The 14676-nt window shown below is 39.4% G+C and overlaps 1 protein-coding gene across 1 annotated transcript in view; it reads left to right on the top strand.

Annotated features, from left to right (window-relative positions):
• The window catches only part of gpc5a (glypican 5a), an 88810-nt gene that overhangs the window by 42817 nt on the left and 31317 nt on the right, over positions 1–14676 (top strand). The window contains exon 7 of the mRNA XM_026928711.3: positions 708–828. Within this exon, the coding sequence (XP_026784512.3) occupies positions 708–828 (121 nt within the window). The remainder of the gene's footprint in view (positions 1–707; positions 829–14676) is intronic.

Below are 14676 nucleotides of genomic sequence, written 5' to 3'. Positions count from 1 at the left end.
AAATTGCAATTCATAATCGCAACATAACCGTTGTAAACTGGTAATTTTGATTCGTAATCGCAGTGTAAACAGACATAAACTGATTCGTAATCTGTGTGAACATTATAAAGAGGCTAGTTGTGATTCATAATTGCAACATAAAGACGTAAATTGTGATTCGTAATCTCAAAATTGTAAATGCATTAATTGGGTTTCATAATTACAACATAAACGTAAACCAGGAATTGTGTTACATAATCGTAACGTAAAGTTAACTGCGACTCATAATCGCAACATAAACACTGTAAAATGTCAGCTGTGATTCATAATTGCATGATAAACATTGATTGTCATTCATAATTGCAATATGAACATTGTTAAAAAAAAAAAAAAAAAAAAAAAAAAAAAGGGTTAATTGTGATTGGTAATCACAAAATAAATATTGTAAAACTAATTGGTTCGTAATCGTGACAAACGTAAAACCGTAATGATTTGTAATATCATTAACATTAATTAGTTTTAGTAGTTAATTAGTTTGATTAGTTTGCATCCTTATTACATCACGTTGTTATATATTATTGTGCACAGTATAACAGCATTATTATGTAAATATGAAGTGTTATGATTATGACTTTAACAGGAGACTGTACTGTAGCTGTGTAAAAGACGAAATGGGTTTAGTTTCCATATTAGGAGCTAAAATGTCTAAAATGTCGCTCTTTCTGCAGTTACACAAAGCGAGTGGTGGGCAGTGGGATACGAGCCCAGGGACAAAACCCAGAAGTACGGGTGAAGGACGCTGATCCGGGCATCAACCAGGTGATCGACAAGCTGAAGTATATCAACCAGGTAAGAATCAATCAGATGATCAGGAAGTTGATTGAGCGAATCAATCATCTAAGAGGCAATCGTATCACATGCGTGAATCAGTCAGATATGAAATGTTTGGGTGATCGATACAGGTGATTAATACAGCCAAGTGAATCGATCAATCAGGTATGAACCAGTATGAGTGAATCAATTTGGCTGAGCAAATCAGTTACTTAGATTACTTAGCCAGTTAGTTAGCCATCAGTAGTGCCAAGTAAATCAATGAGGTAACTAACCAATCAGGTGATCACTTCAGAGGAGTAAATCAATAAGGTAAGAAGTGATCAGGTGCTTAATACAGCTGAGTGAATCAAATCAGATTATTAATACGCCTGAGTGAATCAATCAGGTATGAAGTGATCAGGTGTTAACTACAGCTGAGTGAATCAATCAGGTGATCAAAGCAGTGAAGTGAAATGAACTGATCAATATGGCCGAGAGAAACAGTCACGTACAAACCAGTTATAGCTGATTGAATCGGTTAGTTATGGGCCAATCAGGTGATCAGTTCAAACAAATAAACCAATGCTGTATGAACTAGCTAGCTAACATCACTTGCTAAGTAGTATGTATGATAGATGGCATACGAAACATAAATAGCTAGCTGATAGACATACAAAAATGAGTTAAATAAAACTAGCTGGCCCAGAAGCCCCGTCTTGGACTTTTAATGATTTTACTGCTCAGAAATTAGCTTGTGTAATTTGTCTTTAGTGCAGAACAGCCAGCGAGGATGTGTGTGATCGATGGATACATATTTACCAGTCCATCTTCAGTGTTTGTGTTCAGCTTCTGGCTAAATCAATGGTGTTTTAGCCCCATTGTCTCATTGTGGTGTTTGTGCTGAGACGGCTGTGTGTAGTGCGTTTAGCCAGAGGACGTGATGACGCTAATGCTGATTCAGGGATCATTATGGTCGATTTTACACACACACACACACACACACACACACACACACACACTGTGTTTCAGATGAGGCTGGGCTTTTATTTCAACCAGGGCAAACCATTTTAGCATTACAGTCATTTTGCTGTCAGTCCTTACAGTTATTTACTTTTTAACCTGGCAAGTAATTTGATTTTTTTTTTGAGCTAACACCATAATCTGGAAGCTAACACTGTGATCTGGGAGGCAATTTGCTAATGCTGCAATATGGTATCTGACTTCATAATCTGGGAGCTCAGTAATCCTGGGAGTTGACCCCATTATTTTGGAGGTAATTTGCTAATCTGGAAGATGGCTTCATTGTCTGTGAGATTACTTTTCAATCTGGGAGATAATTCATTAATCAGTGAGATAATTTGCTAATCTGGGAGTTAATCCCATAATATGGGGCCTAACTCATTAACTTTGGAGGTGATGTGGAAATATCAGTGGTAACTCCACAATATAGGATGCTCATTTCATAATCTGGGAACTCTGTAATCTGGGAGTTAACGTCCCAATCTGGGAGATAACTAATCTTAGGAAGTAATTTGTAAACCGGGAAACTAACTCCATAGTCTGTGAGATAACTCTGTAACCTGAGAGCTAAATCCTTAATTTGAGAGCTAATTTATTAATCTGTGAGGTAATTTGATAATCTGGGATCTTATTCAGTAATCTAGAAGCTAACTGAGTAGTCTGGGAGCTAATTTTTTAATCTATGTGCTATTTTTTTTTTAATCTGTGATGTAGTTTATTAAGATATGATTAATTTATCTAGGCAATTTGCTATCTCTGTAACCTAGTTAACTTCATAATCTGGGAAGATTAAACTAGGGTGTAATTTGCTAATCTGGAAGCTAGTTCTGTAATTGTTAAACTAACTCCGTAATCTGTGAGATAACACCATAGCAGTAATCTATTAATCTGGGAGGTAATTAGCTAATCTGGGAGCTAATTTTGTGACCAATAAATTAACTTAATAATCTGGAGTTTAACTCATTAATCTGGGAGGTAATTTGTTACTCTGGGAGCTAACGCAGTAACCCATGAGTTAACGTGATAATCTGGGGATTAACTCCTTAATCTGGGAGATAATTTGCTAATCTGGAAGATAGCTCCATGATCTTTCATTAACTCTGTAATCTGTGATGTGGTTTATTAATAAGTGAGGTAATTTGCTAATCTGGGAGCGAATTTTTTTTTTTTTTTTTTTGGGGAAGGTTTGTTGCCAGGAACTTGCTTGCTAATTTTCAGCTGGTTGTATTTTAACAATGCACATGATGCTATAGATATTTCAATATACTGTTAATCTTCCATAATAAGTTTGTGGTTGATGTCGTACTCGGCGTGAAGAAGTCCGAGCTCAGTTGAACATAGTGGCGCATGCTAATGGTCTTCGTTTGTATGCGCCATTGAATTAAAAAACAAAAGTGATCATTCAATCTCACTCATTTACATAAACTGCTATTGATTTGAATCCAGATCGTTCTCTCTCTCTCTCTCTCTCTCTCTCACACACACACACACACACACACACACACACACACACACACACAATATTTGTGCTCCTGAGACAAAGTGTGACCCTCGATAGAAGCCTAACGATTATTATAATGTAGAAGTCTGTCCTATATACTGACCTTCTAGTCTACTTCATAGTGAACACTTCTAAGTGCTAGTTTGTGATTTGAGACACGGCCCTGGACTTGGTTGTGAACACGAGAGGAAATCAGGATTTCTCCAGTGAAACTGTGCTCCGTTTCTCACTGTGAATTATTTACCACTCTTTGGCATGCGGAGCATCTCCCTTCTGAATCAGTGATGCGTTTCTCCTCTGAATCAGTGATGCGTTTCCTGTCTGAGGTCAACAGCGTTAACGTCTGTGTGTGTGTGTGTGTGTGTGTGTGTGTTTTTTCACTGTCACACTGCACACAAACAAAACGCCTGTGAGAATAAACGATGGGTTTAAAAGTGCACTATGGCCTACACACTCCTCTACGAAGGTGGTTAATTATCAGGCTCGTTAGCAAAGCGACCTCACTGACCTCCAGGATGTGCCAGGGTCAGAGTTCACCCTAAAGCCTTCACTTAGTCCTCAAAACAATAAAAAACGAGACGAATATCTCACATTCCGTCTGGGGCACCAGTAATCAGAGCTCCTCACTCGTCATGCTAATGAGGGTCGTTAAGCATGAGAACCAAACCGAAATGGCAAGACGTCCAGGAGGATGAGACGGAGAGAGAGAAAAAGAGAAAGATGGGAAGAGAAAAGGAGAGAGAAAGACAAACAGACAAGAAGCGAGGAGGATGTGTAAGGGTAGGAGAAAGAGACGGAGAGAGACCAACGAAATGGAGGGACAGAGGCAGAAAGGGAAGAGGGGGAGAGAGAAAATGAGAGAGAAGGAGGAATAGACAGGCAGATTGAGAGAAAACAAGAAAGACAGAAACAGAAACCAGAGAAAGACTGTGAGAGATAAAGAATGTGAGACAGGAAATAAAAGAAGAGTCATGGGCTTTCTTTCTCACTTTTTGTTTTTCTTTCCAATATTGCTGTGTGTGTGTGTGTGTGTGTGTGTGTGTGTGTGTGTGTAGAACACTACCTGTCAGTATGACCTTTAACTCAGGACACCAAACACACAGAGAGGACAAGACGTGGGTGTGTATGTTTGTGTGTGTGTGTAAATAAGGAGGTGATAGCTGTGCTCCGTCTGTCACTGTCTCAAGACTTTCCGTTAAACATCAGTGACGCATAACCTTATTCAAAGGTCTGACCCATCCCATTTATCCTACGCTGCACTTCCCTAGTGCACTAGGGTGTAGGGTGCTCACTGTGGGAAAGTCAGTGAGATGTAGTGCACTATTAATAATCGGGATATAAAGTGTGAAACAGTGGACACTGTTTTTGCGCTCAGCAATCACGACCTGCTCTGTGTGGCAGAGGGGCGGGGCACCAAAGGGCGGGGCCAACCAAGGGGAGGAGCCAATGAAGATAGCTAGCTTGTTAGCTTGTTAGGAAATATGCTAGGTGGCTTGGATTATTTAAACTAAACATAAATAGCGAACTGGATAAAAAGAAAAACATCCGTTCTATTCTTTTATTTATTTCTCTGTCTGTCTCTCTATTGCTCCCATTTTGAACCGCTTTCGTTTTTTTCTTCCTTTCATTTTCTTTCTTTGATTCATGCCTTTACTTTTCCCTTTTTCTTTCTTTCTTTCTTTCTTTCTTTCTTCTTCTGCCTCATTCTTTGAGGCACATCTTTTTTCTTTGCTTGCTTGTTTGTTTTTCTTTCTTTTTCCTTCCTTCCTTCCTTCTTTCCTTCCTACCTTTCTGATTTCTTTTCCTTTCTTTCTTTCTCTTCTTCTTCTGCCATGTTCTTTGAGGCACTTCTTTTTCCTTCTTTGTTTCCTTCCTTCCTTCTTATCTAATTTCTTTTTCTTTCTTTCTTTCTTTCTTTCTTTCTTTTGCCTCTGCCTCATTCTTTGAGGCACTTCTGTTTTCTTTGCTTGTTTGTTTTTGTTTCTTTTTTTCTTCCTACCTCACTCCCTCCCTCCCTTCCTTCCTTCCTTTCTTCCTTCCTTTCTGATTCATTTCTTTCTTTTATCCTTCTTTCATTTTCAGCTCCTCACAGTATTTCCAGGAAGTAAATTATCCAGTTTCTCAGCAGTAAATTCATCCGTCACTCTGCGTTTTGCACTTACTCTGGATATGAATTGATTTTTCTCCTGGGAAAAAGAATGGGATGTCTTTTTCTTTCCCCCTGGATGGTGGGAGCGGCAGCACAGAGAATCATCTGTGAAATGAAAACTGTGTGGAAAGGCAGCTGCCCGTTATTTACACCAGCTACATTCTCACAGCTGACTGTATTAAAGTAAGGTGCATTATGGTGTTATAGCAGAGCAATCTTTACTCTTAGCGCTGCTGTTTACTTCCTGGTTGGAGCTGATTGACTGAGATTGTGTACACACATTTACACACGCTCTCGTTAACAACCAGCAGTTTGTTTTCACGCTTGAAGTCTTTGATGCTAATTAAACGCGTTTGTTTTTATTTGTCTCCTGTTTAATTAATATGATAAACAAGAGTCAAAATTAATTATACATAAAAGCACTTACACAATGTTCAACAATGTAGCTAAGAATCTTTTAGGGTTGGGATTGGTTCCTCAGCATCTGATTGGTTCATTTCAGCTGAGGCTCCACCCACTTACTCACCTTCATTAGTACACCCAGAATGTTTTCTTTACGTCAGCTGAAGAGGAAGCTGTTACCCCGAGGGAAGTATTTATCTAACATTGTCTGAATCTAAATCAGGACAGGGCCTTCAAATGGCCGACTCTGAAGTAAGAACACTAACTGATTACTCTAGCATTTGGAACAAAGCCTTAAAATGCCCGCAGTTCTCATAAAACTTGAGACCGAGCCACAAAAGCCCAACCTTGTAGTAAGAACACTAACAAGTCATGACCTTAGCATTAGAGTTAGAAGCCCTACATTGGTTGGGTTTGGTGTATGGGTAAAACAGTAACTAGGGTTAAACTCTAATTTGGGAAAAGGCCAACATTCAGTAAACACAAACTAGGGATGAGATGTAGTGTTTGGGATAGAACCTTGTAAAATAATTTAGGTATTTTGGTATGGTGCACTAACTGTTCATGAATTCCAGTATTTGGGACAGAGCCTTAAAATATCACCATTGTGATAAGAACATTTGGAACACAGCCATAAAGTGAGAGTGAGAACAAGAGCTCTGGTGTTTGGGAGGAAGCCTGAAAATGGCTGACTTTGATGTAAGAACACTAACTAGGGATGAAGTGCAGTATTTGGGATGGAATCTTGTTTAAAATGTCTGATCTTTCAGATAAGGTCGCTATCCTGACAGGAATTCTGCCATTTGGAGACCGAGCCTCAAAATGGTTGATGTTCTAGAAGGAGCACTAACTAGTGATGAATTTTAGTGTTTGGGACTGAACCTTAAAATAACTGATGTTCTATGGAATTAAATTTGTGCCAAAAGTATTGAACGTAACTTTTCTAGAAACGAGCAAATATACAATGAGAGAGAAGAAAAACAGTCTGAAACTGAAAACAATGAAAAACTTCCTTTTTGCTAATCATAGTTTACGAATGCACTGCCAGAGTTTTCGTTTATGCTCCGCGAGTTTACACTCACCATTCTGGCACAAACCTCTCGGGTGGGCGGGGCTTAACAGCGATTTAGAAGGATCGACAGCTCCAGGTCAGGGACCTGTTGATCCAAATCTCACTAACCAGTGAGGGTAAATCACTGTTAAGCCCCGCCCACCCAAGAGGTTTGTGCCAGAATGGCGAGCGTAAACGAAAACTCTGGCAGCGCATTCATTTTCTTCTTTCTCATTGTATATTATTGTTTGTTTCTTGAAAAGTTACGTTCAAGACTTTTGGCACAAATTTAATTCCATAATGTTGTTGTAAGTACAATAAATCATGCATTCTAGAGCGCAGCCTTAAAGTGGCTTTGCTGGTATTTGGAACAAAACCCAGAAATGGACAATGTTCTAGTAAGAACCCTAATTAGCCTTAATCTGTGATGGAGCCATAATGCCTGATAACAGATGAAAAGGTTCTTGGTAGTGCACTTGGCAGTTTGGTAAAGTGAATGCTTGTGATAGGGTTCTACAGAGAACCATTAAGACTTGCTCCAGTCAACTATATAATAAGAACACTAAGTAGTGATGATGTGTACTGTTTGGGATGGTGCCTTAATCAAGCTTAGTTTATGATGCCATCATCAAGGTGAAAAGTTGATATTGGTTGGTAACTAGAACAATATCTCTGGCATAGTGCCTTAAAACAGATTCTGTTCTAACAAGAACATGAGCTAGGGATAAATTCTAATTTGAGACAGAGCCATAAAATGGTCAACATTCAAGATAAAGCGTTATACAGAGCCTTAAAATGGCCGACGTTCTAGTAAGAACACTAACTAGGGATGAATTCTAGCATTTGGGAGAGAACCTTAAAGTAGTCAATGTTCTAGTAAGCAAGAACGCTAACTAGTAATGAACTCCAGCGTTTAAGACGGAGCCGTAAAATGGCTGGGTGACGTATCTGTGTTAGCACTAAGCAGCTAATTTTTCCTCCTCGTCAGCTCGCTAATCAGCATGAAGAAAAAAGTTTTATGTAGTTGGAAAAGTTGTGATGTTCAATTGGGGGACGAAACACACATACACACACACACACACACACACTGAGTTCTTTTTTCAGTATTTTAGGTTCACAGACACACGCAGATGTGAATTTAGCACTAATACCGAATGAGGCATTAGCTCATAACCTACCCAGTGCTAATCATTTCTCACACAAATTTAGCAAAAAAAAAAAAAAAAAAAGTTGACATTAATTTGATAAATGAGGCTGTCAGGGAAGAGCAGCATCTGCCTGAGAGTACACTGAAACACACACGCACGCACGCATACATTTCATTTATAACTGGTGATAAATTGGGGCAGTAAATTTGAACGCTGAGGTAAATAAACGTCCCGATACACAAACACGCACTCGTGACATTTTCAAATCTGTGTTGACACTTTAACCAGAATATTTAAAACACACACACACACCCGCATGCTAATATTTTCGCTAGCAATCTTATTAGCATGCGCTTTACCACTCACAGGCATTGAATGTAAAAAAGCTACTTTGAAAGCAAATGGGGTTTGGGATTGTTCACTGGTCCTTCCTGTGCTCTATTTAGCATTATGCTAATCAGCATTTAGCGTACGAGATTAGCATGATATGTTCGTTGAAACCTCTGCTAACTAGCGATGGAGGACGCAGGAATGTGACCTTGAGCTGTATTCTATCACTTGGGAGGACGCTTTAAAATGGCCGACGTTCTAGTTAGAACATTTTGGACAAGGAAAGTAAGAACACAAGTAGTGATGGACTGTAGAATTTGGGACAGAGCCTTAAAATGGCTAACATTCTAGTATGAACTCTAGTTAGTCATAAACTTTAGCATCTGCAACAGATGCTTAAGAGTAAGAATTCTAACTACGGATAAACTCTAATTTGGGACAGAGCCATAAAAAAACAAAGATTCGTACTTATGAATTCTAGCATCTGGGACAGAACCTTAAACTATGCCTAACCGCTAATTTGAGACGGCGCCATAAAATGCTAACATTCTATAAAAACACTAACTAGGGATGGACTCCAGCATTTTGGGTAAGAAATACACGTGAATTGGCAATTGTGACGGAGCCGTAGTTTGCTAGAATGTCTAAGAACAGATGAAATATAAAGTGCACTTGGTAGTGCACTCAGCAGTGGTGTGTTAATTAGAGAATGCTTCGTTAAGCTTCAGGCTAAATGAGGCGCATGTTAATGAGGCTTATCAGTGTCACACAGCTGCTCTTCTAAAGCCATTTATATCAATCTGTTTTTAATGGCTAATTGCTGACCGTGTGTGCGCGCGTGTGTGTTATTTTTAAATTTTACTCCCTTAGAATTAGTTCCCTCAATCTAATCAGGAAGTGGCGCTTGGAACGGGATGTATCGATAATTTTGCTAACGATGGTTCACTGCTCTTCAGGCTAATGCTAACAATGTAGCCAGGCTACAGGAACATAGCTAACAAAAACAAATGTTTTTAAAATGTATAAAAAAAAGTTCTAAACTCTAGAAGTTATTATTGTAGCTCAGTAACTTATGAGCTAATTTCCAAAAAAAAGTGAATAAATACTAGCTAGTTGTGAGTATGTGAGAATTCCTGTCAGTTTTTTTTTTTTTTTTTTTTTTTTTTTTTTAACGTTAGCATAGTGCTAAGTCAGACTTATTCATTGAACTTGCTGACATTCACTCATTCCAACAGCAGCGTCAAAGACACACACACACACACACACACACACACACACACACACACAAACAAAATTAATAACTTACAATAAGCCTAAAAGGTGAAAACTGAGCTCCCTGCTTTGAGGTATGAGGTCAGAGGCATGACCTTTGACCTCCCTGACCTCATACTGAAAGGTTTCTGGCTCAGTTTAACTTCAGACTCGTTTCCAGATCAGTGGAGAATTCGCAGTTGATCTCTGAGCAGATTAGTTAGATCCCCTTTAGATCTAGAAGCAGGAAGCCCTGCACTAAAGCCATTAAACTCCCTCTCTGTGTAGCGCGCGCTGCTTAGCCGCCCCTAAATCCCCTGCCACTGTGTCGCCTCGTCCTAAGGGAACAGCGGCTTGTGTGAACTCCATAGGTCTTCAAGTTCACTAGTGGCTCTGTTTTCAAATGGTGACTGACATTGTCAAAATGTTTAAGCTAGAATTACAGTCTAAAACACAAGCTAGCATTCAAATTTAGAGTCTAATCTCCAATTAGCATCATAGTAAACAAGCTAAAACAGCAAACTAGCGTTAAACAGACTAAACAGCAAACTAGCGTTAGAGTAAACAGGCTAATTGGCAAACTAGCGTTAGAGTAAACAGGCTAAACGGCAAACCAACGTTAAACAGGCTAAGCAGCAAGCTAGCATTAAACAGGCTAAACAGCATGCCAGCATAAGAGTAAACAGGCTAATCTGCAAACTAGCCTTTGAGTAAACAGGCCAAAGAGCAAACTAGCTTAAGAGTAAACAGGCTAATTGGCAAACTAGCATTAAACAGGCTAATCAGCAAACTAGCGTTATTGTAAACAGGCTGAACAGCAAATGAGCGTTAGAGTAAACAGGTTAATTGGCAAACTAGTATTAAAGTAAAGAGACTAATCGGCAAACTGGCGTTAGAGTAAACAGGCTAACTCTCAGACTACCGTTACAATAAATAATATTAAACCCTTTAAGTAAAATTTCTGCTGTAAGCTGCTTGGACCTGTTGCAATGCATTTTGGTCCGGAATCTCCATAAAACCACGTGTTCAGGTTTGTGTGTCTCTTTTTTTCCCTAGTTAATGGGGTTATTGATCATTCTGACACACTGGCATTTCTCTAGCGCGCACACACACACACACACACACACACACACACAAAGAAAACGCCATCTGAACCTGAACGCATTTAGATTACTTCATTCCAGCCTGGACACACACTTCCATCAGAATATAATCTCCACACACACACACACACACACACACACTTCCACCAGACTATAGCGTCTTTACACACTCCCTCCTCTGTGGTAACGTATTGTATGGAATATTTCGAACACGTACGCTTGCTATCCGTCCCGCTTTGCTAGTGTCTGTACTATTATTCAGTGTTCATCAATGAAGCAGGAACACACACACACACACATTGTGTAATCACATGACTTTGTATTTGAAGGTGCGTTCATACGGAAAGCGTGAGTTAATGCTTTTCCAAATGTGAAGTCAAACACGTAACATGGTCACCGTTCATCATGACATCACTGTTGCTAGGCAGCGAGACAATATGGAGGCCAGAAACCTATTAACTGTCATTTGACTGGGAATGAAAGGGTCAAACTCATGTTCCTTAGGTTCAGTAACCTTAAGACTACTTCAGCTTTGCCCAATGAGTGGTATGAAAGGAGCATAGAGGTGAAGGAAAAGAAGAAAAAAAACTTCTTTTATCTGGACAATATAAAGACACAGCAACAGTGGAAACGAGATGGAATTATCTAGAACGTCAACATTTACCTCAGATATGGTTAAATTACTATGAAAGCACTCTCTATGACTAAAATTACACTGTAATCGCACTTAGCATCGACTGCTAATCCAACCTCAATGGGTTCCTCTGTACTGCACAACGTCAACATAGCATGGATAATTTTCTCTCTCTTATTTTACCACTCTCTTTGTAAACATGGCAAACACACAAACATTTAAACTTAGCCTAACATAGGATATGAAGTTCTTTGCTAATAGCTAGTGAGGTAGCAGTCTATCAATAAAAATAGTATGCACTGAGGTGAATCGAGGAGTAAGAGCTCGCTAATAACGGAGTATAACAGCTTAGCAGCTAGCTAGGGCACAGTGAAAGTGGAAATGAGGCAGAATTACCTCAGATCTGTTAAATTACTATGAAAAAATCCTCCATACAACTAAAATTACACAGTAGTTACAGTCAGCGCCAATCACTAACCCAACTTCCGTGCGTCCCGCTATTCTGAATAACACCCAGCCATTGAAGCTGTCATAACATGAGAGTGTATTTGTGTTCCCAGGGTCCTATGTTCCCCAGATTTATATGGGACATAATGAACACATGACAAAGGGTCTTATGTTCCCCCAGTTCCCTGTGAAATTGAGTCCTGACTACATAAAAACCTTTGAAAAGTTTACTTAATATGTGTTAACAGAATATTAAAATGGGGGAACATAGGTCCTCCTGTGTTCATGATGTGCCATATAAATCTGGGGAACATTGGACCCTGGGAATATAAGAATCATTATGTGCCATATAAATCTGGGGAACATTGGACCCTGGGAACATTGATCATTGGGAACATAGGAATCATTATGTGCCATATAAATCTGGGGACCCGTAGGACCCTGGGAACATAGGAATGACCCCTATCTCAGGTAGAAATCTGACAATAATATAAGATAGCTTACGTGATATCTCATCACGCAAGGCTAGCATCATATGAGGTGACATGAATTGAGGAACGAGAGCTGGCTGATGATGGAGCGTAACAATTTAGCAGTTAGCACACAGCTATGACATATTTTACATACAGTGCAACGGTGGAGATGAGACAGAACCATCTAGAATGTCAAGATTTACCTCAGATGTAGTGCTAATAAAGCACTGATTCATTGTCTGATAGCTAACTAATCTAGTTGGTGGAATTCATATTAGCGTGGTGCACCATCGCTCTGATATGTCTGATAGACATGGCTCTAGTGTGCACCATTTTAAAAATGTTGTGTTTTTTTTTTTTTTTATTATTATTTATTTATATGACTCATAACGGCTGTTGGCTTGAGATGAAATTCATGCCGAATAATGAACAGATCACTGCACCTGCATCATCATTACGAGCTTAATGAAGCTGTGGTTTATACACAGCGGCGGCGCTAATAACGCTGTCAAGCCTCACAATAAATCCATTTTCCCTCCGAAGCACAAAGCAGCCAGCCGCCGTTAGATAACGCACCTCTGTGCCTGTTGTTTGCTCTGCGTCTCTTTCTGCTCGGCCTGTGATAGCCGTGTGTGAAATGTCGTTAGCCCGAGTGTTAGCCTGTATGTTGAAGATGAGCGAGAAGAACAAGAACACTCCATGAACAAGATGTGACCTGACTGTAGAGACATGTTGCTACTTGCCTAGATAGATAGATAGATAGATAGATAGAGAACGAATAAAATAATTGTTAGGTAAAAGCCAGACAGGCAGCAGTGTTTTTATAGCTAATCGAAAACCTGTAGCTAATCTAGAGCTAAACGCTGATGCTAACAATGTTAACGTTAACAGTGTGCCCATTTCCTCTGAATATCAGATGTTCCAGTTCCCAGAGTTTGTATATTAGCATTTAGCTTACGCCGCATTCTTTACGCCTGTGTTTGAGTCGGAAACGCCGCTAATAAAAAAAAAAATAAAAAACTGCTAATGGTGGGTTTCAACGGTTTTCTGAACAGCTTGGAGCTGCAGGGTCACAGGACCGCTCACCCACAAACCCGTGTTCAGCTCTCATTCTGAAAGTCTGAGCAAACACAAATTCCAAATGGCTAATCTAACTGAGGAACATTACAGCCTGCTAGCATTAATGATACAGCACTCAGCAGAAAAATATATATATATATATATATATATGACTCATTCAATCCCCAGTGTTAGCATAAAAGCACAAAGGCAGCGTGGGGCCGTTATCACTCCGCTCTCTTCACCCTGGAAATAAACGACAGCGTGAACGAGGGATAATCAGCGTTATCGCTCTTTAGCATCACCACGCTGTGTTAGTGCCAGGGAGGAGAGCAGTCAGATTTCCCGGAGCAGAAAAAAAGGTTTTGAAAGAGCGAGACAGAGCTTTTGTTTAATCCCTGATCGATGGCTTCACACTGTCGCCTTTTAATCTCTGCTTCTCTTTCCTCAATTATCTTGCCGTCTCTCTTTCTTTTTCTTTCCTACAAGCTGATAACATTCAACAATGGTGCACTCGAGAAGTCATCTGGAAAAGAGTTAGCGGTCGTTTGTGTGTGTGTGTTCAGCCTCTCTGTCAGGTTATTTATAGAGCGCTAAAGTCATAGCTAGAAAGATATTTATGCTATCCATTTTATTTACGCTATGGCTTGTTTCTATCTTTCTTGCTGACGTTAGCCAAATACTGAACTAACCTAAACATCACAAGGTTGTACTTTTTAGTCAGGCTTTAGCTTAATATTATATGCTAATTGCTAATTAGCTCATTAACCAGCAAGGTATTTATTTCTTTATTTTTTACTGTAGCTAGTTTCTAAACACAGCATTGTGTTTCCTGCTAATTAGCCAGCTAGCTAGCAGACCATTATTCAACTAGATAAATGGTCTCGTCATGATCCCTTGCTAATTAAATAGCTTATTATCTAACAGGTTATTTATACTATCCCTTAATTTACAGTGGTGCCTCAAAGTTAGTGAACTCTTTAGAATTTTCTATATTTCTGCATAAATTACATCAGACCTCAGAAAACATCAGATTTTCACACAATTCCTAAAAGTAGATAAAGAGAACCCAATTAAACAAATGAGGCAAAAATATTATACTTGGTCATTTATTTATTGAGGAAAATATAATCCAATATCACATATCTGTGAGTGTCAAAAGTATGTGAACCTTCAGTATCTGGTGTGACCCCCTTGTGCAGCAATAACCGCATCTAAACGTTTGGGGTAACTGTTGATCAGACCTGCACATCAGCTTGAAGGAATTGTAGCCCATTCCTCACTACAGAACAGCTTCAACTCTGGGATGATGGTGG

This window comes from Pangasianodon hypophthalmus, chromosome 26 (assembly GCF_027358585.1).
Source record: "Pangasianodon hypophthalmus isolate fPanHyp1 chromosome 26, fPanHyp1.pri, whole genome shotgun sequence".
Taxonomy (NCBI): domain Eukaryota; kingdom Metazoa; phylum Chordata; class Actinopteri; order Siluriformes; family Pangasiidae; genus Pangasianodon; species Pangasianodon hypophthalmus.
The sequence above is the reverse complement of the archived record's forward strand: the minus strand, read 5'-3'. Positions and strand labels throughout refer to the sequence as shown.